General features: G+C 47.4%; 1 protein-coding gene across 2 annotated transcripts; it reads right to left on the reverse strand.

Moving 5' to 3' along the window:
- Positions 1–1,983: 1,983 nt before the first annotated feature.
- On the reverse strand, positions 1,984–27,320 carry PXMP4 (peroxisomal membrane protein 4). 2 transcript variants are annotated; one of them, XM_012755150.3, is made up of 4 exons: positions 27,110–27,320; positions 19,169–19,231; positions 14,334–14,532; positions 1,984–11,683 (listed from the first exon to the last, which is right to left on the reverse strand). In XM_012755150.3, the coding sequence occupies exons 1-4, from the start codon at positions 27,220–27,222 to the stop codon at positions 11,420–11,422; spliced, it is 639 nt and encodes a 212-aa protein (XP_012610604.1). In that variant the 5' UTR covers positions 27,223–27,320; the 3' UTR covers positions 1,984–11,419. The 2 variants fall into 2 exon arrangements, with proteins under 2 accessions (XP_012610604.1, XP_012610605.1); XM_012755151.3 differs by lacking the exon at positions 14,334–14,532.
- Between the last annotated feature and the right edge of the window lie 100 nt (positions 27,321–27,420).

Below are 27,420 nucleotides of genomic sequence, written 5' to 3' on the forward strand. Positions count from 1 at the left end.
ATCATAAGGGACGCCTATAATCCTAGCACTCTGGGAGGCCTAGGCAGGAGGATTGCTTGAGCTCAGGAGTTCGAGACCACCTGAGCAAGACAGAGACCCCTGTCTGTACTAAAAATAGAAAAAATTAGCCAAGCATGGTGGTGTGTGCCTATAGTCCCAGCTACTTGGGAGGCTGAGGTAGGAGGATCACTTAGGCCCAGGAGTTTAGGTTGCTGTGAGCTAGGTTGATGTCATGGCACTCTAGCCTGAGCAACAGAGCGAGACTCAGTCTAAGAAAAAAAGTATAAGGGATTTGAAAGTGTTTTATAAACTATGAGGCGGTTTAGGAAAGCAGCAGGAGTTGCTTTCCTCTTCTAACAGTTTGTGAAATTACCCATTGCAAATCCTACAATGTGCCGAAACTAGAAGGGACCACAGAGACCACATAAACCTCTTGCTGTACAGATGGGAAAATCCAGGCCCATTCAGGTGAAAGTACCTGTGAAGCCAGCCAGTGACAGAGCCTGGCCTACACTGGATTGTGAACCCTGGGGGCTGCCTGTCCCCCTCAGCTCCTACCCCCATAGAGAATCCAAGGGTTAGGGCTCATTCTCAGTAACCAAGCCAGGCGCTAACAGAGGGTGAGAGAAGCTGGCACATTCCCATTCCAGATGGAGAGACGTCCTTTCCCCACACCTTCCCACAGGGCGCCAGTAATAGTTAGCACTCACTTTTGTAAAGTGAGTAAACTCTTTACAACTCACTTGTAAAGTGACACTTACTTTCATAAAGCCCTCACAAATCCAATAATCATTCAACAAACATTTATTGAGCATCTGTTAGATACCAAGCACCATGCGGGTTGAGGGAAAACGCATATTGTTATTATTGCTCCATTTTATGATGAGGAAATTGAGGCCCAAAGGGCATGAATTTACCTAATAGATGAAAAAAGGCTATTATTCAGGCTTGGTGAGGCCAAGGCTGGGGGTTTTCCAAAGCTCTGCCCTCCCCAAAGTATCCAAGTACACCTCCCAGGTAGAAGTGGGCACCTTTCTCCCAGTCCCTCAAGTCCTGCTGCAGCAGAAAGGAGTGAAGACCAGAATTCCCAGCATGAAACCAAGGAAGAGATAAGGGCCTTCTGTATCTATTAATACCTACTTTAAAGCAGAAAAGGCCTGATAGATGAGGCCCCTTGGCCCTGAGCCTGGCAGAGCCCGATAAGACTGTTCTCAATGTCAACAGTTCTCCTCCAGCCAATAGGCTTCCAAAAAATCCACTATCACTGGGCAGCCACTTCCATCGATGAGCTCCTTTCAACTCCACAATCCTGTAAATCAAGCTTGTTTATCCCATGGTGCAGGAAGGAGGAGGCTCAGAGAGGGGCACTCACAGCTCAAGGGCCCACAGCAGAACTGAGACAGGAACTTGGCCTGTTCCACTGCAAAACCCAGGGCCTGCCTTTCATACTTTCCACCCTCTGTAAATAAACCAAGAGCCAAGCTCAGGGCTATCGAGATGATAATGTGTGGTTTCCAAAAAGTATTATGGTGGTTGATGGCTCAGTTAGCAGGTGTTTAACCCCCATTAGAACCTCCACCAACCCAGCATTCTAGAGGACTCCAAGGGGATGGAAGCTCCTGGGTCCATGATCCTCTGCCTGGAGACACTTTTCCCTTGGTTCTTCCCCAAAGGCAGGATGGTATAGAGGTGAGAGCATGAACTTCTAAATCAGGTGGATGTAAATGGAAATCTTGGTGTGTGTGTGTGTGACCCTGGACAAGTCAATTCACTTCCTCTTGAGCCTCACTCATTTAATCCACAGATATTTACTGAGCACCAACTATGTGTCAGACATCGTGCTAGGTGCTGAGGAGACAGCTGTAAGCAAAACAGACTCATCTCTGACACCTGGAGCTCACAGTCCCGTGGGAGAGTTAAGAAGCATTTATTTCTATGTCCCTGCACAATATGCTTGTTAAGAAGCTTGACAAGTGACACAAATAATTTAAACCTATTTATTCCACATACAGCACCTCCCCTAAACATACATTCTTAGCTTTAAAAAAAAAGAACTCCAAACATGAATATCCCATCATTATAAGGAATGCATAATTGGGAGAAATGATTCTGTAATGATTTAATTTTATTAGGAGGCACAGAGACGTCCATTGTTGAGTTCTGGCAGAGGGAGGCAGGGAGTTTTGCATCTGCAACTCCTCATTCCTCTTGAATAATCCCTCGATGCTACACTGACAGTTTACTGTCCCTGGAGATGTTCTGTCACTGTGCCAATTCTGCTGTCTGGACAGGCCCCGTACCCATCAGAGAGGCAGTCTAACATAGCAGCAAACCTTTGGAGTCAGGCAGACCCCAACACTGTGGCCTCCCGGCTATATGATTTTGGGGAAGTAATTCACCCTCTTGGAGAGCTTTGCTTACCTCAACCATGGAACAAGGGGTAACAGTTCCTTTACAGGATGGGTGTCAGGTTTTAAGAAAACAGGCAGGCAGGGTTTGCATGCTGGCCCTCAGATATGATTTAATTTGCCAACAGAGTATTTTTTAAAATTATGAATTAATTCCATCACGATGCTAAGCAGTTGCTGTCCCCTCTCTAGCCAGTGCCTTGACCTTCCAGGCCACTACAGTCCCTCCCTGGCTTGCCTCACTCAGTGAACATTCTAGGTATGAGTTTGCAACTCCTCAAGTATGGTGCCTGGCACAGAGTGAGCACCCAATAAATGTTAATTGCTATTAGTCATGTTGTTACTACCAAGGAACCAACTGGTACCAGCACTGTTCCTCTGTTTTGCAGGTGACTAGAAAAGACATGCATGTGGAAGAGTAGGAAAAGTGGGCATTCATGGTGAAATAGGAGATGGGGGCCTTAGTGCAAGCCAACAGCCTGATTGTGTGGCCTTATACAATCAGTCGGCCCATATGTTCAGTGGTGTTTGGGCAGAGGGTCCGAGGTCCAATATAATTGGATAGGTCTCAGGTCCATTAGTGAGCTGCCTACCCCCCAAGCCCAGGCACTCTCTGAGCTCTTGCTCTGGGGACCTCCCTTCTCTACAGGGATCTCCCAGTGCAACTTTCTCTCTCTGCATCACCCAACCCTCTGAGGAGAAGTCATGCTTTTCCCAGGAAAGGGCAAAACTGGACATAGGGCCACAGTGAGAGGGTGGGGTGCCCTTAGAGTCTCAGAGCCGAGGTGCTGTTTTTCATCTGTAAAATGGGGATGATAATAATGGTGCTTTCCAGAAGAGTGAGACCCAATCTCTACCAAAAACAGAAAGAAAAAGTAGCTGGGTGTGGTGGCACACGCCTGTATTCCAGCTACATACACTGCAGGCTGAGGCGGAAGGATGCTGACACCACTGCATTCCAGCTTGGGTGACAGAGCAAGACCTTGTCTCAAAAAAAAAAAAAAAAAAGAGAAGAAGAAGGATGAATCCCTGAAGGTGCTTGCTTACATTCTCATCTCGATTTTTCCTCAAAAAAAAGATAAACTTCTTGTTAGGCTGCGGAATAGGAGAGTTTCATGAAGCAATCCCTGCCCTGTCCCCCACATTCTATTAGGCACAGGCTGGCACAGAAACAAGGAGGAAAAATATATGTCTGGAGGGCAATAAAGTGTGCAGGTGAGACAATCTCATATTCCATTGATTCTAAGAGATTTTTTTTTCATACTTTAATATCTTCAAAATTGAGGTACATAAGACAATCAATGGAATGTCCATTTTTAAGTCAGTAGATCTTTTTTTTCTCAGGGGCTGAAAATGATGGCATAGCTCATTGTTAGTGGCATCCTGGAAGTGATGAGCTATGGTACAAAAAGGGCACAGTGCTGCCATGTCACAGGCCCTTAGGGTACTCTCGTGATGTTGCCATCACCCGCATATCGAGGATGGCCGTGGTAGAGCGCTCAGCTTTTCTTTCTTTTTCTCATTTTCTCGCTGACACCTGCTGACCTGCATTTGGTCCCCAGCTTGATGGGCACATGGCAAATGCAGTCAGGGAGGGAAGAGGGGAGGGCTCAGGATGGGAAGAGAAAGACGTTTTATAATATATTAAGATATTCAAAGAGGAGGAGCCAGAGATTCTTTTTTTTTAAAAAAAACAACAAAAAAATCCCTGCTGGAAGCCACAGTTATATATATGCCAAACAGGCCAGGAAACCCAGCAGGCCTCCTGGAGCTGGCAACCGACCGAAACAGGGGCATTGTGTCCAGGCCACTGGCTGGCTGAGGGGGCATTGTTAGGGCCGGGCCCTGTCTGAGGAGAGGGGGGTGGCGGGGGCTGGGGGAGCATGTTCCCATGACTCCCTGGGGAGTAACAACAATCAGGGCCAGCTGGGAAGCCTGGTGTGCCAGGGGCCGGGTGGGCAGGCCACAGGCTCAAGAGGGGCCATGGAGGGCAGTGGGGGGCTGAGGAGGCAGGGGGGCAAGGCCTAAGGAGGGGAGACATAGGAGTCATTCACTACTCCCCTCTCCATCACCCCACCTCCAAAGCTCAGTCACTGTGTCTCTCTCCAAAGTACACCCAGATCTGCCCACTTTTCTCTACCTCTGTCACCACCTGCCACCCCCATCCTGGGCCAGGCTGTCATGGTCTCTCACCTAGACCACCACACGGCTTTCTCACAGGGATTCATGCTGCCAGCCTGGCCTCCTGCACTCTGTTCTCTGCGTGCAGCTAGAAGGGTCTTCACATCACCTCATCCCCCTGCCTGTACCTGCCAAAGGCTGCCCACCATGCTTAGAAAAAAACCCGAACCCCTTTCCCTGGTCCACAGAGCTGCCTGATGGACCCAGCTAGCCCCACCCCTGCACTGTCTCAGCCAGGCTGGCCCCCTTCCAGGCCCTGGAATGCTGTTCCCTCCTCAGGGCCTGTGCACTTTCAGGATCTCTGACTAGGAACACGCTTCCTCCACAGCTATGCACAGTCCTCTCCTCATTGTTCAGGGCTCAGAGCAAACATCACCTCCTCCAAGAGGCCTTCCAGGGAAAACCACCTCCCAGTCTCTCCCAAGTCACCCTGCTGCCCTGCTCTGTATCCCCTTCATAGTGCCTACCACCCTCCAAATCTAACTTGCATCTTCATCAGTCGGTCTTCCCTCCCTGCACTGTGAGCCCCAGGTGGGCAGAAGTGGCTTCCTTCACTGCTGAATTCTGGCCCCCACCATCACCTGGCACTAAGAACTCGGCCAGCATTAGCTATTACTTTATGAGTCCCATGCTCAGGGCTTGTTAAACAAGGACAGCTGCTGCGTGGTCGGGCTGTGAAGACCACTCTCGAGCAGGGGCTCTGAATCTGGGATCCACAAACCCCAAGTTCCACGAACTTAGACACAAATTTTTTAAATCACAAATTTAAAAATTATTTTGATAACTATTTCAATATTCAATGAATTGGTCTCTTTTGCAATCCCATGTATTTCATTTAATGGGTTTTGGAAACAGCATGTGAAGGGCCGATGGGCTTCATCGGATCCCAAAGGGGTTTCACGACACACATGAAAAAAAAAGGCACTCTAAAAAGGAGTGTCCTAAAAGAGCTGATGTGGTCTGGCCCCAATCCTTCTCTCAGCTGACACTCAGCCCAGAAGAGGCTGCAGGGAGAGGCCGGAAGAGCAATGAGAACAGGGTTTCTGACACAGACCACGGGACCTGCATTTCAATTCCGCCTGGTTTCTGTCTTGTGTATTAAATCACGACATTTACAGCAGCTGAGCACAGAGTTCTGGCACAGAAAACAGGGAGCCCTGCGTTTGAAACCCTTTCTCAAAACAATACTTTTAGAAGAGAGCTCAGCTCTCCCTCTGTCCTCTACCTGGGCCAGAGAGGCCTCCAGCCCCTACAAGTGAGCCCTGCAGGGACTTCTGCTTAAGATCAAAGCCCTCTCACCCCAAGTGCTCTTCAAGGCTAAAGTAAGGCACACTTTCCCTGTGAATCGCATAAGACAAGGGGAGGGGAAAAAATAACATTTCCTTTTATAACTACCCTCTAATTTGTCAAAGAAAGTGACCCATCTGAAGTCACGGATTGTGGTGACGCAGGGTTCGTTTGGGGAGGTAGAGCACAGCACGGTGTTCAGGTTTAGGAGGGAGTCAGGTTCAAAGCCTAATTCTTGTAAGCCCAAAATGCACTCATGGAGAGGGAAAGGTGAACAGTGTGGAAGGAACCCTGTTGCCAGGATCCTTTCTGGAGCCCCGATGTGGAAGGCTAGGTGGCAGTGGCAAATGAGGCAGCTCCTCGGGGACTCGGCCTGTGAGTCACTGCTCTCACTCGGGCTCACTTACCATCTCTAATTTGGGATTGGAGCAGTAGAAGGGCCTCACGTTAACTTTGGTTTGTCCTTCCCCTTTCACTTGGAGTTCCATGGCCTGAATGTGGGTGCCATCCACTGCAAGGCTTGGGACATCTAGGGTGATTCATCTTCACACTGACACACTAACAACCTACCCATGATATTCGGGAGGTGGAGCTGTGGGGGGCGGGCAGGGGATGGGCTCAAGGAAAGAATTCAGTTTTATATCAGATTATTATTATTATTTGAGACAGAGTCTCACTCTCTTGCCTGGGCTAGAGTGCCGTGGCATCAGTCTAGCTCACAGCAACCTCAAACTCCTGGGCTCAAGCAATCCTTCTGCCTCAGCCTCCCGAGTAGCTGGGACTACAGGCATGCACCACCATGCGCGGCTAATTCTTTCTATTTTTAGTTGTTTGGCTAATTTCTTTCTATTTATAGTAGAGACAGGGTTTTGCTCTTGCTCAGGCTGGTCTTGAACTCCTGAGCTCAAGTGATCCTCCCGCCTCAGCCTCCCAGAGTGCTAGGATTACAAGTGTGACCACCACGCGCAGCCTATATCAGATTATTGATCAAAGAGAAACCAAACACACAGAGGACCAGGAGGAAATGCCAAAATGTTGAGATGACCTTGCAATTTAAAAGTTTCTTATAAGACAAAGATAGGCGGCTATGCATAGAACATCTTAGGAAGGCTGTACTAGTAAGTGTTAACCCTGGGGGTGGCATGTGGGTGTAGGAGGGAAGCTGACCTTTCCCTGTTATAGTCTTTATAACTGTTGGAGTTTTGTACTACGTGTATATATGTGATTAAAATTTTTTTCTTACAGTCTTGCATGTCAAAAGACTTAATAGGACTGTAGCAGATGCTTAGTAAATACAGACTAAACCACTGTGCTGTTTCAGGAACTAGCATTTAGCAGCTGCAGTGCCTATGGTGTGCCCAAGCCCTTTGGGTGGTGTGGCCATCCCTGTCACGCAGATCTTAGAAAATGGAGGTTCCGCCAGGAAGAGTGGAGTGGGATACCGCCCAGGTCTGCAGAAGCCAGCCCTGCTCCTCGGCGAGGACCACACCGCCCCCTCCCTGGAGTGTGCAGTTGGAGGCACCAGATGTTCTGGCAGGATCCAGAGAGATGCCATCTGTGAGGGAAACCTATTCTTAGAGAGCGGAGACAGTCGGTAGTGGAGACTGCCAACCCCCAGCAGCAGTGGGGACACTTCAGGAGGGCAGGTGGCCAAGGCTTTACCTCCAGCAGGGGGGCAGGACAGGCTAAAAACAGGCTGGACTCAGTTCTCAGGCCCATACTTCCTCCCACATTTGGTCACTATATTACAAATGACAGCAATATTTGTGGAGGGCTCACTTTATGTGTCATATCATCTAATCCTCCAGACCACCCTATGAGGTATGTGCTATCACAACGCCTATTGTACAGATGAGGAAACGGAGGCACAGAATGGTTGAGTGACTTGCCGAAGGAAATGGTGGGGACAAGGCTTGAGCCCAGGCACTCTGGACCCAAAGCCTATGTCCCTAACCACCTTGTTATAACTGCCTCTCAACCTGCTGCACCAGAAGCCAGTTTTAGTAAGACAAGGCTTTGCCAGTGGTTCGCATGGGGCGTGGCTGCAGGAAGCAGTGGTAGAGGCATGAGGAAGGGAGACAGGGGAGGGTGGTATCAAGCAAGCTAGCACTGTGGGCAGCCGGAGCTCAGTCCTGCGGGGGAGCTCTGGAAGCCAGTGCAGAGCACACACTTCCGGGTCACCCCCTGCGGACCGCAGGCTGCGGGGTGGGGTATGTATCAGCCATCGGTTATGGGCTGCTCCAGGGATGTGTTAATCCCCCAGCATTTCAGGCCACTGCAGGGTAGCAGAGCAGGCAGAAAGACATAGGACTGGTAACTGGAAAAGTTGGCTGGCGCGCACTAATGTGGTAAGTTAGAGGAGACAGAGGCAGAGCACCCCACTCCTCCTAACCTCCACAGGCTGAGTTAAAGAATCTTCAAAATCACCTACTTCCAGCTTGCAGTAAACTGTGGCTGAGAACACTGCTTGTAGAATTGGATCTAATCCCACCTCAAGTCCCCAACAGCTCTGTGACTCATTTCTCACATGGGATGATAATGGTTGGCCTCTATCACCCCCGACTCCCTCATTACTCAAGGTGTGGCTCAGACCAGCATCTGCAGCACCTGGGAGCCCACGAGAAATGCAGAGTCTCAGGCCTCATTCTAGGCCCACTGAATCAGAATCTGTATTTTATTTTAATAAGATCTCCCATGACTCGTGTCCATTTCTACTAGTAATTCTAAAACACAAAAAGAGACTAGTGCACATTCTCTTAAGTGAAGTGTCACAAGAATGGAAAAACAAGCACCACATGTACTCACCATCGAATTGGTATTAATTGATCAATACTTATGTGCACATATAGTAGTAACATTCATCAGGTGTCTGGCAGGTGAGGAGGGAGGAAGGGGTGGCTATATTCACACCTAGTGGGTGTAGTGTACACCATCTGGGGGGTGGACACACACACTTGAAGCTCAACTTGGGTGAGGCAAAGGCAATATACGTAACCTAAACATTTGTACCCCCATAATACGCCGGGGGAAAAAAGAGACTGGTGGGGAAGTATATTAATAGAAGTGTTCCTACTAGACCAAGGGTCTCAAATTGGTAACCCATGGACCAAATTTTCCTGGAGACTTGTTTGATTTGTCTAGCATGGTGGTTTTAAAGCATCAGATTGGCAGACAAGTCTCCAGTTTACTATGTCCCCATCACTCCCTACTGCACAGCACCCTGAACACTTCCATTTATGCCAGTGCAGGCCCCTGCAGGCATTTCAGTTTACACCCCCTTCTGGCCCAGATCCTATAACTAGCTAACATTTGCATAGTATAGCTTCATTTCTAAATTTGAAACAAGGCTCTGAAAAAAAAACAAGGGCTTTGAAATAAGACAGATCTAGCTTCAAATTCTGATTAGGCTGTCATATGAGTCGTATTACCTTGGGCAAGTTACTCCCCTGTCTCACCCTCAGTTTCTGCATCTGTAAAATGGGGATCAAAATACACACCTGCAAGGTTATTGCATGGAATAAAATAATGTGTGAGGCCGGGCACAGTAGCTCACGCCTGTAATCCTAGCACTCTGGGAGGCTGAGGCGGGAGGATGGATCAAGCTCAGGAGTTCAAGACCAGCCTGAGCAAGAGTGAGACTTCGCCTCTACCAAAAATAGAAAGAAATTAGCTAGACAACTAAAAATATATAGAAAAAAATAGCCTGGCATGGTGGAGCATGCCTGTAGTCCCAGCTACTATGGAGGCTGAGGCAAAAGGATTCCTTGAGCTCAGGAGTTGGAGGTTGCTGTGAGCTAGGCTGACGCCACAGCACTCTAGCCCAGGCAACAGAGCAAGACTCAGTCTCAAAAAATAATAACAAGCCGGGCGCGGTGGCTCTCGCCTGTATCCTAGCACTCTGGGAGGCTGAGGCAGGTGGATTGCTCGAGGTCAGGAGTTCGAAACCAGCCTGAGCAAGAGTGAGACCCCGTCTCTACTATAAACAGAAAGAAATTAATTGGCCAACTAATATATATAGAAAAAAACTTAGCCGGGCATGGTGGCGGATGCCTGTAGTCCCAGCTACTTGGGAGGCTGAGACAGGAGGATTGCTTGAGCCCAGGAGTTTGAGGTTGCTGTGAGCTAGGCTGACACCACGGCACTCACTCTAGCCTGGGAAAACAAAGCGAGACTCTGTCTCAAAAAAAAAAAATAAAAAAAATAATAATATGTGCAAAGCACCCAGGAGGAAGTAGGAATTCACTAAAGGGAAGTAATTAGTATTAGTGGCAGCAGCTATAGTTGTAAAGTCCAATGTGGACACCGGGTAGTGTGATTATCTCATTTTATGATAAATCGAGGCTCTGAGAGGCTCAGAACCTTCCCCAAGGTTAGAAAGTGGTGGAGTGGGGACTCAAACCCATGTCCTCTAGCTCTAGATCTGCACTGTCCACTAGAATCTTCTGTGGGGATACAGGTATTCTATATTTGTGTTGCTCATATGGTAGCCACTAGCCACATGTGGCTACTGAGCACTGGAAACATGGTTGGTCAAATTGAGGTGTGCTGTGTAAAACATACACCTGATTTTGAGGTGCAGAAAAAAGAGTGTAAAATGTCTCATTTTTTGTTAATTATGTTGAAATAATATTTTAGAAATATTAGTTAATAGATATAATTAAGATTAATCTTACCTATTTCTTTTTCAAATGTGTACTAGAAAAAATATACTCACTTACATGACTCACATTGTGATTCTACTGGACAGTGGAGCTTTAGAACTCTTCCAATAGAATACCTGAGATCAGGAACTTAATTTTCTTTTTTAAGTATTTCCAACCCACTGCCCAGTAGCAAGGAGCCCTCTGTGATGTAAGAATAGTCAGAAGGAACATACCCATCAGAAAGAGACCTCAGGACCTTCCTCTGAGCTCAATGACCCCCAAGGCAGCCGGGTGCGATGGCTCACGCCTGTAATCCTAGCACTCTGGGAGGCTGAAGTGGGAGGATTGCCTGAGCTCAGGAGTTGGAGACCAGCCTGAGCAAAAGCGAGATCTCGTCTCTACCAAAAATAGAAAAATTAGCTAGGTGTGATGGCTCATGCCTGAAGTCTCAGCTACTAGGGAGGCTGAGGCAGGAGGATCACTTGAGCCCAGGAGTTTGAGGCTGCAGTGAGCTGCAATGATGTCACTGCACTCTAGCCTACGGTGACTGAGCAAGACTCTATCTCAGAAAAAAAATGACCCCTGAGGCCCAGAGAGGGGTGTGATTTGCCCCATCTCATGGAAGTCAGCAGCACGGCTGGAACCAAGCTTAAGACTCCTCTGCCTGATTCCACCACTTGTTCCATCATTCAAGGGTACCTACTGGGATTTGAAAATCAGTGCTTTTACTTCGGCCAGCGGAACCCTGGTACAATACACGCTGGAGTCTGAGGCCTGTGATCTTGCGAAGGTGGCATCCTCCGGGAGGGTTTGCTGATGGAGCCAAACCCTGAGCTGCGGCCAATGCCGCCTGGAGCCTACTCGGGTGGAGAAGCCCCCCATAAGCACCTTGGGGCTGTGTTACTCGGAAGGGCGGCTCTTGTTATAGATGAGGAAGTCTGAGATGTCGTGCCAGACATTGCTGTCGTCGTAGAGGTAGGTCATGGAGGACTGTAGTGAGGGCTGCAGCGTGGGCCGGTGATACTCAAAGAGCCACAGCACGAGCCCCCACACCACTGCAGTGAACACGGGGAACAAGTCCCGCTTGGGCTCAGGGATGTAGCCCTTCTCCATACCCAGGCGGCACAGGGCAAACAGGACACGTGACAACAGGTACATGCTGATCTGCAGAGAGGGAATGATGGGGATTACTGGTAGGCAAAGCCACTGGGAACCTTCTTCCTACCCACCCCTGTGCACAGATCATGTTTTTTATTTTTATTTATTTTTATTTTTTGAGACAGAGTCTCACTTTGTTGCCCAGGCTAGAGTGAGTGCCGTGGCGTCAGACTAGCTCACAGCAACCTCAAACTCCTGGGCTCAAGCAATCCTTCTGCCTCAGCCTCCCGAGTAGCTGGGACTACAGGCACGTGCCACCATGCCCAGCTAATTTTTTGTATATATATTTTTAGTTGGTCAATTAATTTCTTTCTATTTTTAGTAGAGACGGGGTCTCACTTAGGCTGGTTTCGAACTCCTGACCTAGAGCGATACGCCTGTCTTGGCCTCCCAGAGTGCTGGGATTACAGGCGTGAGCCACCATGCCCGGTCGAGACTGATCATGTTTTTTAAAGAGGATATGCAAGAGGACTTGAAGTGGCATGTAACAGGCATTTTAATATTCCTATGTCTGTCTTTTATTATTCCATTCCATTAGAAATTTAAAAGAATGAACACATTTACATGATTCAAAACAAAGAGGTAAACTGACACCAAAAAGGAAAACTGACCCATAAAAGGAAAAATTGATAAATTGGATCTCATCAAAACTCAATATATATATATATATATATATATTTTATTTTATTTTATTTTATTTTATTTTATTTTATTTTATTTTATTTTATTTTTTGAGACAGAGTCTTGGTCTGTTGCCTGGGCTAGAGTGCAATGGCATCGTCATAGCTCACTGCAACCTCAAACTCCTGGGCTCAAGCCATTCTCCTGTCTCAGCCTCCTGAGTGGCTAGGACTACAAGCACTCATGACCAGGCCTGACTAAGTTTTTTATTTTTTGTAGAGATAAGAGATAAGGGCTTGCTATGTTGCCCAGGCTGGTCTCAAATTCCTGGTCTCAAGTGTTCCTCCCACCTCAGCTTCCCAAAGTGCTAAGATTACAGGTATGAGCCACTGTGCCCAACCAAAACTTAAAAATCTGAGCCAGGTGTGGTAGCACACACCTATAGCCCCAGCTATTCAAGAGGTTGAAGCGGAAGGACCACCTGTGCCCAGGAGTTTAAGTACAGTGTGGGTAACACAGGAAGACCTCATCTCTAAAAAATAAGAAATTAAAACATTTTCTCAGTGAGGCCAGGTGTGGTAGCTCACACCTATAATCCTGGTACTTTGGGAGGCCAAGTCAGGAAGATCACTTGAGGCCAGGAGGAGTTCAAGACCAGCCTGGGCAACATGGCAAGATCTGATCTCAAATAAACCAATTTTTTTTTTCCTCTGTGAAAGCCCATGATAAGATGACAAAAAGAAATGCTACAAACTAGGAGAAGATATTTACAAACGTGTGTGACAAAGGACTAGTATCTAGAATATATAATATTTTTGAAAATCCTCAAAACTCAGTGGTTTAAAAAAGAAACAAGCCAATTAGAAAATGGGCAAGAATGACCAGGCTCAGTGGCTCACACCTGTAATCCCAGCACTTTGGGAGGCCAATGGTGGGAGGATTGTTCAAGGCCAGGAGTTTGAAACCAGCCCAAGCAAGATAGCAAGTCCTCATCTTTACAAAACATTTAAAAATTAGCCAGGCATCATGGCTAATTTTAGGGACCCTGTTTCTAAAAATAAAGTAAAATACAACAACTAGCATTTAGTCTAATCCTTCATCATCATCATTTCATTAAAAAGGGAATTTTATTTATTTATTTATTTTTACTTTTTATTTTTTGAGACAGAGTCTCACTCTGTTGCTGGGGCTAGAGTGCCGTGGTGTCAGCCTAGCTCACAGCAATCTCAAACTTCTGGGCTCAGGCAATCCTCCTGCCTCAGCCTCCCAAGTAGCTGGGACTACAGGCATGTGCCACCATGCCAGGCTAATTTTTCCTATTTTGTAGTAGAGACGAGGTCTCACTCTTGCTCAGGCTGGTCTTGAACTCCTGAGCTCAAACAATCCGCCTGCTTTGGCCTCCCAGAATGCTAGGATTACAGACGTGAGCCACCGTGCCCAGCCAAAAAAGGGGAATTTCAAACCAGAAAAAGGACAAGTCATAGAATAAGAGACAATTTTTGGAGTTTAGTATTTTCTTTTATGAAAACCTTACTCCAGAGTCATTTTTTCCTTCATTTCACTAGAGAGTGTTTTTGGTTTTTTCTAAAGTTTGAGGGCTACTGTAATGACTGATTGACAGTCTCATTCTGTCGCGCGGGGTAGTGTACAGTGATGTCATTGTGGCTCATTGCAACCTCAAACGCCTAAGCACAAGCAATCCTCCCCCCTCGGCCTTCCAGAGTACTAGGATTAGAGGTGTGAGCCAGAGCTCCACCTAGAGTAGTTTTTTGTTTTGTTTTTTTAAAAATCTCTGCCCCAGAGAGAGCAGTACACATACAGTGATTTTGGGAATCATGGAACTTCATCAAACTGCTTGGTTGACAGATGGGGAAATTGAGGGGGAAGTGACTTTCGCAAGGTCACATGGGGACTGGAAAAATCACAGACCTCAGGCGTAGAAGGGTCCAAGAACGCATCTTCTTCAACCCCAACCTTCACCTCTACACCTGACCCATGCCCAAGCCCCAGCCCCACCTCAGGGGAGGATCTTTACCTGGCTGTTGATGTTGTTGTTGGCTCCAAACACCAGCATGCCCCCCAAGGCAGCAGCCAGGAATGAGTGAAATTGGTAGGTCTTGCCCTGCACATGGGACTGCAGGGCACAGAGACCCTTGTAGGTGAACACAAAGCAGGCCAGGTTCCGGGAGTGGGTGTACGTGGCCTGCAGGATGGCCCGCAGCTTCTCCCGGAGGCTGCACAAATACAGGGAGTCCCCCGTGAGTGCAGGCCCAGTGGTTCCAGGGTGTTTACCCACTGGGCATGCAAACTGACCAGCCATGAAGCTCATGGCCAATGCACATTCAATCCATGCCTCTACCCTCCAAGTCCCTGGGGCTGCTGGCTCTCCTGCTTCAGGTCTTGACTCAATGCCACCTCCTCAGAGAGGCCTTCCCTGATCACCCCATATAAAAGAATGCCCATCACATCCCATCCTCCCACCCTATTTTTGTTTATCACCACCTGACAATTACTTGCTTGTTTATTATCTTCCCCCACCCCTGCCCCACCCAGGACAAGCTACTGGTGGTACCTAGATCTGGCTTGTTTATCCTCAGGACCTACAACAGGGCTTGGCACATAGTAGGTGTTTAATCAATTTTTTTTATTCATTCATTTATTCCTTAGAGACAGAGTCTCACTATGTTCCCCAGGCTGTTCTCGAACTCCTGGGCTCAAGTGATCCTCCCGCCTCAGCTCCGGAGTAGCTGGATTATAGGCTTGAGCCACCATGCTCAGCTAATAAATATTTTCTTGAGTAAATGTGAAGCAATGTGCTGGATCTGGGGACACAATTCTGAGAACAAACAGATCTGCCCACCACCCTCATAGGGCTCATGTTCGAATGGGAGCAGGAAATGTAAGATAAATAAAAGAAGGGTTAAATTTTGACCCTGAGGAGAGCTGATGCATGGGAAAGAGTGGATGTGGATGAGGTCAGGGGGTAGGAGGTTGCATCTCAGGCACAGCACGGGCAAGGGCCCTAAGGCAAGCGTGGGCAGTAAAGGAACAGAGAGAAGCCATAGTGGCCTCGAGCAGAGAATGCCTGAGAAGGATGTGGGGCAGAGGCAGTGGAGCCATGCTGAGTTTTGTTTTTGTCCTGAGGAGTGAACATTTAAGTAGAGGTGATTCAGTTTATCTTTTAAAAATCACTAGGGGGCAGCAAAGAGACGCAGGGAGAGGAACGCAGTATACTCCTCAACTCAGGAAAGGCAAACTCAGTGCCCTCAAGGCTAGACAAGGGCCATAAATGAATGGGGTGGATCCACTGGGCCCTCTGGAAATCTGCCACCTGGGTGGAAATGCCAGGCAGCTGGTTCTCACCCCACACAAACATGGGCCCCAGGGTTGCTATGTGAAATCTCCCAGTTTTTTTTTTTTTTTTTTTGAGACAGAGTCTCTCTTTGTTGCCCAGGCTAGAGTGAGTACCCTGGCGTCAGCCTAGCTCACAGCAACCTCAAACTCCTGGGCTCAAGCAATCCTACTGCCTCAGCTTCCCAGGTAGTTGGGACTACATGCATGCACCACCATGCCCGGCTAATTTTTTCTATATATTTTTAGTTGTCCAATTAATTTCTTTCTATTTATAGTAGAGACGGGGTCTCACTCTTGCTCAGGCTGGTTTCGAACTCCTGACCTCGAGCGATCCACCTGCCTCGGCCTCCCAAAGTGCTAGGATTACAGGCGTGAGCCACGGCGCCTGGCCAATCTCCCAGTTTTTAAATGTAGGCACTAATCCTGCCTTCAAAACATTTCTAGAGACTGACCACTCTTCTCCCTTCCAAGGACACCACCAAGATCCAAACTACCATCGTGCTCACTTGGATCACTGCCACAGCCTCCAGCGTAAACCTACTTCTGCCCTTGTGCGGCCCCTCTGCCCGCACCCCCCATGTCAATCTCTTAACCTGGCAGCAAATGCTTAACTTTCACACTGTTAAAACCTAAGTGAAATAAAGACACACTCCTGCTCAAAATCTTACAACAGGCCGGGCGCTGTGGCTCACGCCTGTAATCCTAGCACTCTAGGGGGCCGAGGCGGGCGGATTGCTCAAGGTCAGGAGTTCAAAACCAGCCTGAGCAAGAGCAAGACCCCGTCTCTACTATAAATTGAAAGAAATTAATTGGCCAACTGATATATATGTATAAAATTAGCCGGGCATGGTGGCGCATGCCTGTAGTCCCAGCTACTCGGGAGGCTGAGGCAGAAGGATCACTCAAGCCCAGGAGTTTGAGGTTGCTGTGAGCTAGGCTGACGCCACGGCACTCACTCTAGCCTGGGCAACAAAGCGAGACTCTGTCTCAAAAAAAAAAAAAAAAAAAAAAATCTTACAACAATCTCCAGAGTTGGCCAGGCGCGGTGGCTCACACTTGTAATCCTAGCACTCTGAGAGGTCAAGGTGGGTGGATCACTCAAAGTCATGAATTCGAAACCAGCCTGAGCAAGAGCAAGACACCATCTCTACTAAAAATAGAAAAGAAATTAATTGGTCAACTAAAAATATATAGAAAAAATTGGCCAGGCATGGTGGCGCATGCCTGTAGTCCCAGCTACTCGGGAGGCTGAGGCAGAAGGATTGCTTGAGCCCAGGAGTTTGAGGTTGCTGTGAGCTAGGCTGACACCATGGCACTCTAGCCCGGGCAACAGAGTGAGACTCTGTCTCAAAAAAATAAAAAATAAATGAAGGAAAAAGCCAAACTCCCTTCTTCTCTAAGGTCCAAAGCTAGAGAGAACTGATGCAGGTTTCTGCCGTGATCCTCCTCTGTCTTCTCTTCCCTTCAATCCCTCCCCTCCAGGCCTGGCACTGTGCTTAGCCTGTAATCCTAGCACTCTGGGAGGCCAAGGCAGGAGACCAGGAGTTTGAGACCAGCCTGAGCAAGAGCAAGACTCATCTCCACAAAAAACAGAAAAATTAGTTGGACATTGTGGTATGGGCCTGTAGTCCTAGCCACTCAGGTGGCTGAGACAGGAGGATCACTTGCGCCCAGGAATTTGAGATTGTAGTGAGCTATGGTGACACCACTGCACTCTACCCAGGGCAACAGAGCAAGCCTCTATCTCAAAAAAAAAACAAAAACAACCCTCCTCTCCAGCCTCCTCACACTCAGCTGGCATGATCCCAAGTCAACGCCCTTGCAGCCTGGAACACTCTTTTCCCTGATAGCCACTTGGCCAACCTTTTCACCTCCTGCAAGACTTTACTCCAATGTAACTTTCTCACGGAGGCCTTCCCTATTTAATTTTGCAACCTGCCCCTCCACCCAGCACCTCCCATCCCCTTTCCCTCTTTCCCTGCCCTATTTTTTCTTTTCCACAGCCATATCACCTTCTAACATACCATATACTTTCCTTATTTATTATGTTTCTTTTTTGCCACCCCCTGCTGGAATGTGAGCTATAGGAGGGCAGGATCATTGTCTGTTTTGTTCACTGCTATATCCCCACACCTAGAACAACATCTGACACATAATAGATGCTCAATAAACATTTGCTGAATGAGTTCAATTAAAAAAAATGATTTGGAGGGAAAAACAAAACAAAAATAGACAAATAAAAACAAAAATACAAATCCCAGCACTCTGGGAGGCCGAGGCGGGCGGATTGCTCGAGGTCAGGAGTTTGAAACCAGCCTGAGCAAGAGCGAGACCCCATCTCTATGATAAATAGAAAGAAATTAATTGGACAACTAATATATATATAGAAAAAATGAGCCGGGCATGGTGGCGCATGCCTGTAGTCCCAGCTACTCGGGAGGCTGAGGCAGGAGGATGGCTTGAGCCCAGGAATTTGAGGTTGCTGTGAGCTAGTCTGACGCCACGGCACTCACTCTAACCTGGGGAACAAAGCATGACTCTGTCTCAAAAAAAAAAATACAAAAAGAGAAAATCTTGTGTGTTGGATGTGGCCAGTAGGCTGTCAGCGTGTGGTTCCTGTTAACTTCATGTGAGTCTACATACATAACAACTAGGCCACACATGTTTTCTGAGAAGTGCCTTACGGGAAGAGTTATGGGAGATCAGAAGAAGGCCACGGGCCGGGCGCTGTGGCTCACGCCTGTAATCCTAGCTCTTGGGAGGCCGAGGCGGGCGGATTGCTCAAGGTCAGGAGTTCAAAACCAGCCTGAGCAAGAGCGAGACCCCGTCTCTACTATGAATAGAAAGAAATTAATTGGCCAACTGATATATATATAAAAAAAAAAAATTAGCCGGGCATGGTGGCGCATGCCTGTAGTCCCAGCTACTCGGGAGGCTGAGGCAGAAGGATCACTCGAGCCCAGGAGTTTGAGGTTGCTGTGAGCTAGGCTGACGCCACGGCACTCACTCTAGCCTGGGCAACAAAGCGAGACTCTGTCTCAAAAAAAAAAAAAAAAAAAAAAGAAGAAGGCCACGAAGCTTGAATGAGAGAGGAGAGATCAGGGACACCTTCCCAGAGGAAGTGATCCTCAGAGAACCGGTATGGGTTGCCAGGGGGGAAATCAAGGTGGGGTGAGAGAGGAAAGGCAATCCTGGAAGGGGGTACTGCAGGAGCAAATGTGTGGAGGTAGAACCACGCATGGCATTGCATGGAATGGCGGCCAGTTCTGTGTGCCAAGGGCACCCCAGGGTGGACATAATGAGGATACAGCTGAGGCCAGGCTACTAAATGTCTTGAAGGCCAGGCCTGGAAGCTGGCCTTCTTTAGAGGACGCAAGGGAGCTTTAGCAGGGAGAACAGGGTCAGAGTTAGACTTTAGGAGGTGTGGGGTGAGGGGAGGAAGCTACTGCAGCCGTCCTGGCCCTGAGGACTGACCACATTCTCTCCTAGTTAGAGGGGTTTCTAGAGGGTGGGTACCTGCCATTCCGGAAGAGGAAGGTCATAACCAGTGCGTGAGGGGCCCGGATTTTGGCTCCATAGCTGTAGAAACAGAAGAACACAGTTACTACAGCATCACTGTGTCACAGTATCCTGGTCCCTCCCTCTGACTCCTTGCCCCCTCTCCCCATCCCAAGTCTAACGCTTCTCTGGGAGGAAAAATAATGATGGCTTTCCAGTTAGATCTGGATTCAAATCTCAGCTCTGACACTTCCTGGTAGTGTGGTCTTGGGCTTGTCATTTAACTTCTCCAAACCTCAGTTTCCCCAACTGTAAACAGGGATGTTAAACCTCAGAGGGCTGGGTATCATTTTCACGGAAGGAGACAGTGTATGTAAAAGGTCTCCACCAACCTTGTTCAACCGGCTTTGTGGAGTTGCCCCCTCGGTCCCATCCCCAGGTTCCCACTGCAGCCAGTCTCATCTTTCAGAAACATAAATCTCATCACATTACTCCCAGCTTAAAAGCCTCCAACACTCTTGGCTAGATTTGACTGTGACTCCTAAAGAAAAAAAAAAAAAAGCCTCCAACACCTTCCCCCTATTCATAGAACAGAGCTCAGGCTCCTCCCTACAGCCTTGACCAGGCAGCAGGCCACAACCCCTCCTCCCGGCGGCTCCTGCCTCCCCCCAGGTCCCTCTTCTCCTGCTGCAGACACTGTGGCCTTCCTTTCACAAATCGGTAATCTCTGCTCCCAGCCTGTCCAGGCTGCTCCCTGCACCTGGAGTGTCCTCCCTTGTGCTCACCCAGCTGCCTTTTCCCCAGCCATCCCCAGCAGGACCCTCTGCAAAGGCTTCCTGACGCTCCAGCCCAGGTTTGGGCGACATTCTCATTGACACAGATCCCCAGAATTCTCTGCAGCACTTTACACTCCCAATGTAATGACTCGATTATTCCTATCATTACTGTGCCTAATTATTTATTCTATTATATTCATCTCTTTCCCGTACTAGACTGTGGGGCAGTCTAGACTGTGAGGGCAGGGAATGTGTCTGGCTTCTCTGCAGAGTCTCCAGTACCCCACATGGCACCTGACATGTAGTATGTGCTCAATAAATGATTGCTGACTGACTGATTCTAGAACAGCCCTAATTACCTGTGAGGGAATGTAATTTCTAGAAGGTTCTATCTTCAGCTTGGTCCATCTTAAAGTTAACAAATTCCCTCAGTTGTTAAGTAACATTGTAATTCCTTCTACCTATCAAAATGTGCCTCTTTTCGACTGTTATACACAGAAGAACCTCGACTTTGTAAAAACACATTTTAAAAAAACACTGGTTCAGGTGTACCCTTTGTAATGGAAAGGAAAAAAGAAAAAGAATAAAAAAGTAAAAAATAATAAATTTTAAGTAAGAAAAAAAAAAGACTGGAAGGAAATAAGCCACGATGTTATTAGCAGTGTCCCCTGGGATGGAGGAATATGGAAATTTATTTTTGTTTGCTTTTTTAACTTTTCTATATTTCCAAAATGATCTATAATGATTAAGCATTGCTTTTAAAATTATTACACATTTCAAATGTTACATAATGGCCTCTTTTTTCTTTTTTTTTTTTTGAGACAGAGTCTCACTCTGTTGCCCTGGCTAGAGTGCTATGGCGTCAGCCTAGCTCACAGCAACCTCCAACTCTTGGGCTCAAGCAATCCTTCTGTCTCAGCATCCCGAGTAGCTGGGACTACAGGCATGTGCCACCATGCCTGGCTAATTTTTTCTATATATTTTTAGTTGTCCAATTAATTTCTTTCTATTTTTATTTTATTTTATTTTATTTGAGACAGAGTCTCACTTTGTTGCCCAGGCTAGAGTGAGTGCCAAGGCGTCAGCCTAGCTCACAGCAACCTCAAACTCTTGGGCTCAAGCAATCCTCCTGCCTCAGCCTCCCAAGTAGCTGGGACTACAGGCATGTACCACCATGCCCAGCTAATTTTTTCTATATATATTAGTTGGCCAATTAATTTCTTTCTATTTATAGTAGAGACAGGGTTTTGCTCTTGCTCAGGCTGGTTTCGAACCCCTGACCTTGAGCAATCCACCCACCTCGGCTTCTCAGTGTACTAGAATTATAGGCATGAGCCACCGTGACCGGCCAATTTCTTTCTATTTATAGTAGAGACGGGCTCTTGCTCTTGCTCAGGCTGGTCTCGAACTCCTGACCTTGAGTGATCCTCCCGCCTTCGCCTCCCAGAGTGTTAGTATTACAGGCGTGAGCCACCTCACCTGGCCCCTAATGGCCTCTTTTTAAGATTCAAACCTTTTTCCCCTGACCCTCCTTTCACCTACTCATTTGGGGATTATGTGAACAAGACCACGTTCACATTCATTGTTTTAACTCAGTAGGTTAAATGAGTTGCCCATATACTCAAATGGGTAGTAGACAGAAGATGGTACTTAGTGCCAAAGCCCTGCCATGTTTTCCTGTATGAACTTGGATAAATCACTTACCCTCTCTGAGCCTCGCTTCTCCCACCAATAAAAGATATTCTCGGCCGGGCACAGTGGCTCATGCCTGTAATCCTAGCTCTCTGGGAGGCAGAGGCAGGCAGAGGCAGGCAGATTGCTCAAGGTCAGGAGTTCGAAACCAGCCTGAGCAAGAGTAAGACCCCCGTCTCTACTATAAATAGAAATTGGCCAACTAATATATACAGAAAAACTTAGCCAGGCATGGTGGCACATGCCTGTAGTCCCAGCTACTCGGGAGGCTGAGGCAGGAGGATTGCTTGAGCCCAAGAGTTTGAGGTTGCTGTGAGCTAGGCTGTGCCATGGCACTCACTCTAGCCTGGGCAACAAAAGGAGACTCTGTCTCAAAAAAAAAAAAAAAAGTATTCTCCATTTCACAGAGTTGCTTTTGGCAGTTAAGATTGTAGCACATGTAACAGTTCCTACCTCAATCAATATTAGCGTCTCTTCTTATTCTTCTTTATTGGACACCCCCTACCCCATCTCTGACCGAGCTCTCCAAGCACCTAACCCTGGTCTTACCAGGTCACAGGGTCTAAAAATCCTTGACAGCCTCCTTGAGACAATGGTCATGAGCCACACAATGTCACCTGAATACATGTGAATGACTACTGTAGGTTTGTTTGAAACAAAAAAAGAATGGAATCAAACCCATGTCCATCCACCGACTGGGAAATAAACAATGGTTCCACCATTCAGTGGAATACTACATAGCTATAAAAGAATGAGGTGGCTTTACGCATACCGATAGGGAGTGTGTGCAGGATTTATTAGAGCAAGATATATGGCAATGTGTGCAGCATAGCAATAACTGTATAAAATGAAATTCTTCTATAAATCTAAAATTATTTCAGAATAGCAATTTTTAAAAAGACTGTGGATAGCACAGAATAGGTTAGACAAAAGGAAAAAAAAAAAGACTATGTGGAGAGAATACATGTATGTGTTTGTATATGCATATAATATTGCTGGAGAAAGATGTAAGAAACTGGACACAGGAGTTGCTCCCAGGAAGAGGGACTGGGTGACAGAGGGTGGGGTGGGCAGGACATTTTAGTGTCTAATTTTTTATTTTTGAGACAGAGTCTCCCTTTGATGCCCAGGCTAGAGTGAGTGCCGTGGCATCAGCCTAGCTCACAGCAACCTCAAACTCCTGGGCTCAAGCAATCCTTCTGCCTCAGCCTCTGGAGTAGCTGGGACTACAGGCATGTGCTACCATGCCAGGCTCATTTTTTTCTATATATATTAGTTGGCCAATTAATTTCTTTCTATTTTTATAGTAGAGGCGGGGTCTTGCTCTTGCTCAGGCTGGTTTCGAACTCCTGACCTTGAGCAATCTGCCCGCCTTGGCCTCCCAGAGTGCTAGGATTATAGGCATGAGCCACCGCGCCCGGCCGCATCTAACTTTTTATGCCTTTGTGCATGTGTTACCTAATTTTAAAAAAATAAAATTAAAGAAATTAAAAATGTTAACAATTTATTTATTTTTTTATAACTGGGTCCTGCTCTTTTGCCCAGGCTAGAGTGCAGTGGCATCATCATAGCTCACTACAACCTCAAACTCCCGGGCTCCTGCTTCAGCCTCCTGAGTAGCTGGGACTACAGGCATGCGCCACCACACCCAGCTAATTTTTCTATTTTTTGTAGAGATGGAGTCCTGCTCTTGCTTAGGCTGGTCTCAAACTCCTGGCCTCAAGCAATCCTCCTGCCTTGGCCTTACAGAGTGTTAGGACTACAGGTGTGAACTACTGTGCCCGAACACAATGTTAACAATTTGAAGCCGGTGCTACTGTTATGGAGGTGATGCTGAATCACTTACCTTCTCTCCTGCCTAGTAGTGGGGAGGGCTAGAACCCCCATCCCAGCCCCAGAGAGCTCTCTTCCCCCAGTACCCTACAAAGACACATCTCGTTCTCCTGAACAAAGAGGCCTCAGCTTCCTCTGGTTGGTCAGGGCTAAAGGGTCCTTCCTTGTACTCCAGACATAAGCAGAATAGTGCCCCCAAGTCCCTATATCTGCCAAGCCCCTTCCTGAAGTCTTCAAACTCAGATGTGAGCTGGTTACTCTCCTGTGCAGAGGATTACTCCTAAAAAAAAGGGATGCCCTAGATTAAAAAGGATTTAAAGGACATAATGACGAGGGCAATGTGATGTCCTGGAGCATCTTGGCCAGGACAAACTAGCTGTAGAGGACATCTGTTGGACAACTAGGACAATTTGATTTTTTTTTTTTTTTTGAGATAGGGTCTCACTCTTTCAGCTGGGCTAGAGTGCAGTGGTGTTACCACAGCTCACTGCAACGTGAAACTCCTGGGCTCAAGCAATCCTCCTGGCTCAGCCTTACAAAGTGCTAGGATTACAGGTGTGAGCCATCACGCCTGGCCAATTTGACTACTGACTGGATAATAATATTATAGAATTATTATTAACTTATTAAATGCAACTGTGAAAATTTAGCCATATAGGAAAATACTCTTAGTTTTAGAGATGCACACTGAAAAATATTTAGGGGTAGAACATCAAAGCAAGTTAAAATTTTAAAAAGTTCAAACATCTCAGACTTTTATGTCAGCCTCCCTAAACAAATGGGCTCTCTTCACAAACAGCATATTTTTTCCACCTCCAGGCCTTTGTTCAAGCCATTCCTTCTGCCTGGGCAGCCCTTCTCTCCCTGCCAAATTCCAACTCAGCCTTCAAAATATCATTATCACCTCCTCTGTAAAGCATTCTTGATCACCTGTTACTACCATGGTAGTTTAATCGTCAGACTTTGCTTTTTTTTTTTCTGAGACAGAGTCTCACTTTGTTGCCCAGGCTACAGTGAGTGCCCTGGCATCAGCCTAGCTCACAGCAACCTCAAACTCCTGGCTCAAGCAATCCTCCTGCCTCAGCCTCCCAAGTAGCTGGGACTACAGGCATTCGCCACCATGCCCGGCTAATTTTTTGTATATATATATATTAGTTGGCCAATTAATTTCTTTCTATTTATAGTAGAGACAGGGTCTTGCTCTTGCTCAGGCTGGTTTCGAACTCCTGACCTTGAGCAATCCGCCTGCCTCAGCCTCCCAAAGAGCTAGGATTACAGGCGTGAGCCACTGCGCCCGGCCAATGGTCAGACTTTGAATCTCTGGACTAAGTCCTAACAGATAGGCATAGCATCTTAGCACTAACCAGAATGGGATCATTACCTTAGAGCACCCCTGTATGGGTGGGTTTACTGTTTCCATTTCACAGAGGAGGAAACTGAGGTCAGAAAAGGGTTGTTCAACTTTTAAAATGAAGAAACTGGGATTACAGTCTAAGGGACTAATCTCAGAAAGTGCCTGATTTTTTCCATCAGAAGTAACAGCTTAAAGAAAAAAAAAAAAAAAAAAAAAAAAAAAAAAAAAAAAGAAAGTGCCTGATTTTGCTGCCAAGGTCCTCTGAAGTCACACACAGGAAGAGACGGAGTGGGGGCAGGTACAAAGTCAGCATTGGGCAATGCCCGCTGGCACCAGGGCCTGTGGGATTCCTATTCATTCCTGCTTTGCCCTGTGAATAATAGCTTGGCAATGGAGCCACTAACATTATCTCAGGGTCCATCTCACCCTGGTCATACCAATGAGTGGCTGATATAATCTGGCCAGACCCAGTGGGAACCAGCTTCTACCTGACTCTGAGTACACTTGGAAGCCAAGAGTCTGGCACTGGGATTGGGCATCCCTGGGTTTGAATCCTGGCTCCAACCCTGACCTGGTGATGTGACTATGAGCAAGTGGTTTACTTCTGAGCCACAGCCTTTTAATCTAGAAAGTGGAGACAAAGACAATTCCTACTTTGCACACATTCATTCATCCAATAAATATTCGAGCATCTATTATGTACCAGGTGCTAGGAATACACCAAGGAACAAAATATATAAAAATTTCTGTCCTCATGAAGTTCACTTTCTAGTGAGAGAGATGGACTGAATATAAAAACAAGATACAGGCCAGGCACAGTGGTTCACACATATAATCCCAGCACTATGGGAGGCCGAGGTGGGAGGATTGCTTGAGGCCAGGAGTTTGAGACTAGCTTGGACAACACAATGAGATCCCATCTCTACAAAAATTAATTTTAAAAAATTAGCCATACATGGTGGCAGGCACCTGTAGACCCAGCTACTCAGGAGGCTGAGGCAGGAGGATCCCTTGAGCCCAGGAGTTGGAGGTTGCAGTGAGCTATGATCATGCCACTGTACTCCAGCCTGGGAAACAGTGAGATTCCATCTCTAAAAAAAAAAAAAACAAAAACAAGATACAGAAGTGAACTACTTAGTGTCAAACAGTGACAAGTACTATAGGGAAAAATAAAGAGGAGGTGGGGAGTTCAGGGATAGCCTCAATGAGAAGATGACACTTAAAAAGAGGCATCCTTTGAGCCTCTAGCATCACAAAAAAAAAAAAAAAAAAAAGTAGAGATAAAAAGAGGCATCCATGTGAATATAACAATAGTAATAACAGTCGACAGTTTTATATATATGCATATAAAAAACTAGATCTATATAGATAGATAGATCAGGTGCTATGCTGCACATTTCACACATATTCACTCAATCTTGACTATGTAAGTGCTATTACCACACCCATTTTATAGAAATTGAGGCTTGGCGAAACGAATGACTTGCTCAAGACCACACTTGCTCAAGTGGCACCAGGGTTCAACATGAAGATGAGGCAGTCTACATCCTCACCACTATGACATGTTGCCCCTAGGAAGCCAACTCCAGGGGGACACAGCCCTTTATCTTGTTTGTTCTCTGCTCTGTCCCCAGTTTTAGCACAGTAAGCCCCCAATAAACGGTAGCTGTTATACATGGGGTTTAAATTAGGAGGCCAAGCTCCCCTCTCTGGGCCCAGCCAGGAGAAATGACCCTAAGACCTCCTCTCCTTGTCGGCAGGATGGCCAGAACAGTTGCAGCATCTTTTACATTCATTGACACGCCCCAGGAGCCCCCTGTGCCAGATAAGGACTTGCACTGGAGTCCTGCAGATGAGGAGAGGAAAGCAGGCTGCGAGTCCATGGGCAACTTAATTGAGGGAGCATAGGCAAAAGGCATCCACCTGCCTAGTTAAGGCCAGAGCCCAGTTTCCCATTGTGTAGATGGGGCCACTGAGGCCAGATAGGCCCAAGGGCACACACCGAGGCGGGGTGAACTGGACCCAAATGAGGGGAAACAAGGGCTGGCATGGAAGCGGTCAAAGCAAAAAGGCCAAGTTGTAAAGCATGGAGGTCCCTGAAACTGCAGTGGGAGCCTGGATCAGAGCCGGGAAGGCGCTTGGAACCCAAAATTCAGCTCCCCTTGCAGAGATGGTGAACACTGAAACCTAGAGACACAAGAGGGCTGCTCCAAAGCACACGGCACGGTGGCACCAGGCCTCCAACCCGCGCCTCCGACCCCAGCCAGTACGGTCCCTGAGCCCCAGCCCGACGGCCCCACTCACACGGCCCCGTTCCGAAAGCCCTTAACCATGGCCAGTGCAGCGTGGTAGCGACGCTTGCGTAGCAGTGCGTTGACCGCCAGGAGCAGGGCCCGGAGCTGCGGCGGGGCGGCCATAGAGCGAGCGGCGCGCGTGGCTGATGTACAGAGCTGGAAGCGAACTGACAGCCCCGAATTCCAGCTGTACGGCCCTAGGCACCCAGGTCGCGCCGCCACGTCATGGCGCCCATAGGCTGGAAGTGCTGTCACTCATACAGGGAGAGCCAATCACAGAGCGCACTCATCTCACAAGGGGAAAGTGACGAGCGCACTCTT

This window comes from Microcebus murinus, chromosome 16 (assembly GCF_040939455.1).
Source record: "Microcebus murinus isolate Inina chromosome 16, M.murinus_Inina_mat1.0, whole genome shotgun sequence".
In the NCBI taxonomy this organism is placed as follows: Eukaryota; Metazoa; Chordata; class Mammalia; order Primates; family Cheirogaleidae; genus Microcebus; species Microcebus murinus.

Coding starts and splice junctions, on each gene's coding strand:
- PXMP4 (XM_012755150.3), bottom strand. CDS start 27,222: ATGGCCGCCCCGCCGCAGCTCCGGGCCCTGCTCCTGGCGGTCAACGCA. Junction 19,232..27,109: donor GGCTTTCGGAACGGGGCCGT/GTGAGTGGGGCC, acceptor CTGTTTCTACAG/CTATGGAGCCAAAATCCGGG. Junction 11,684..14,333: donor ACAACAACATCAACAGCCAG/GTAAAGATCCTC, acceptor CCCTCTCTGCAG/ATCAGCATGTACCTGTTGTC.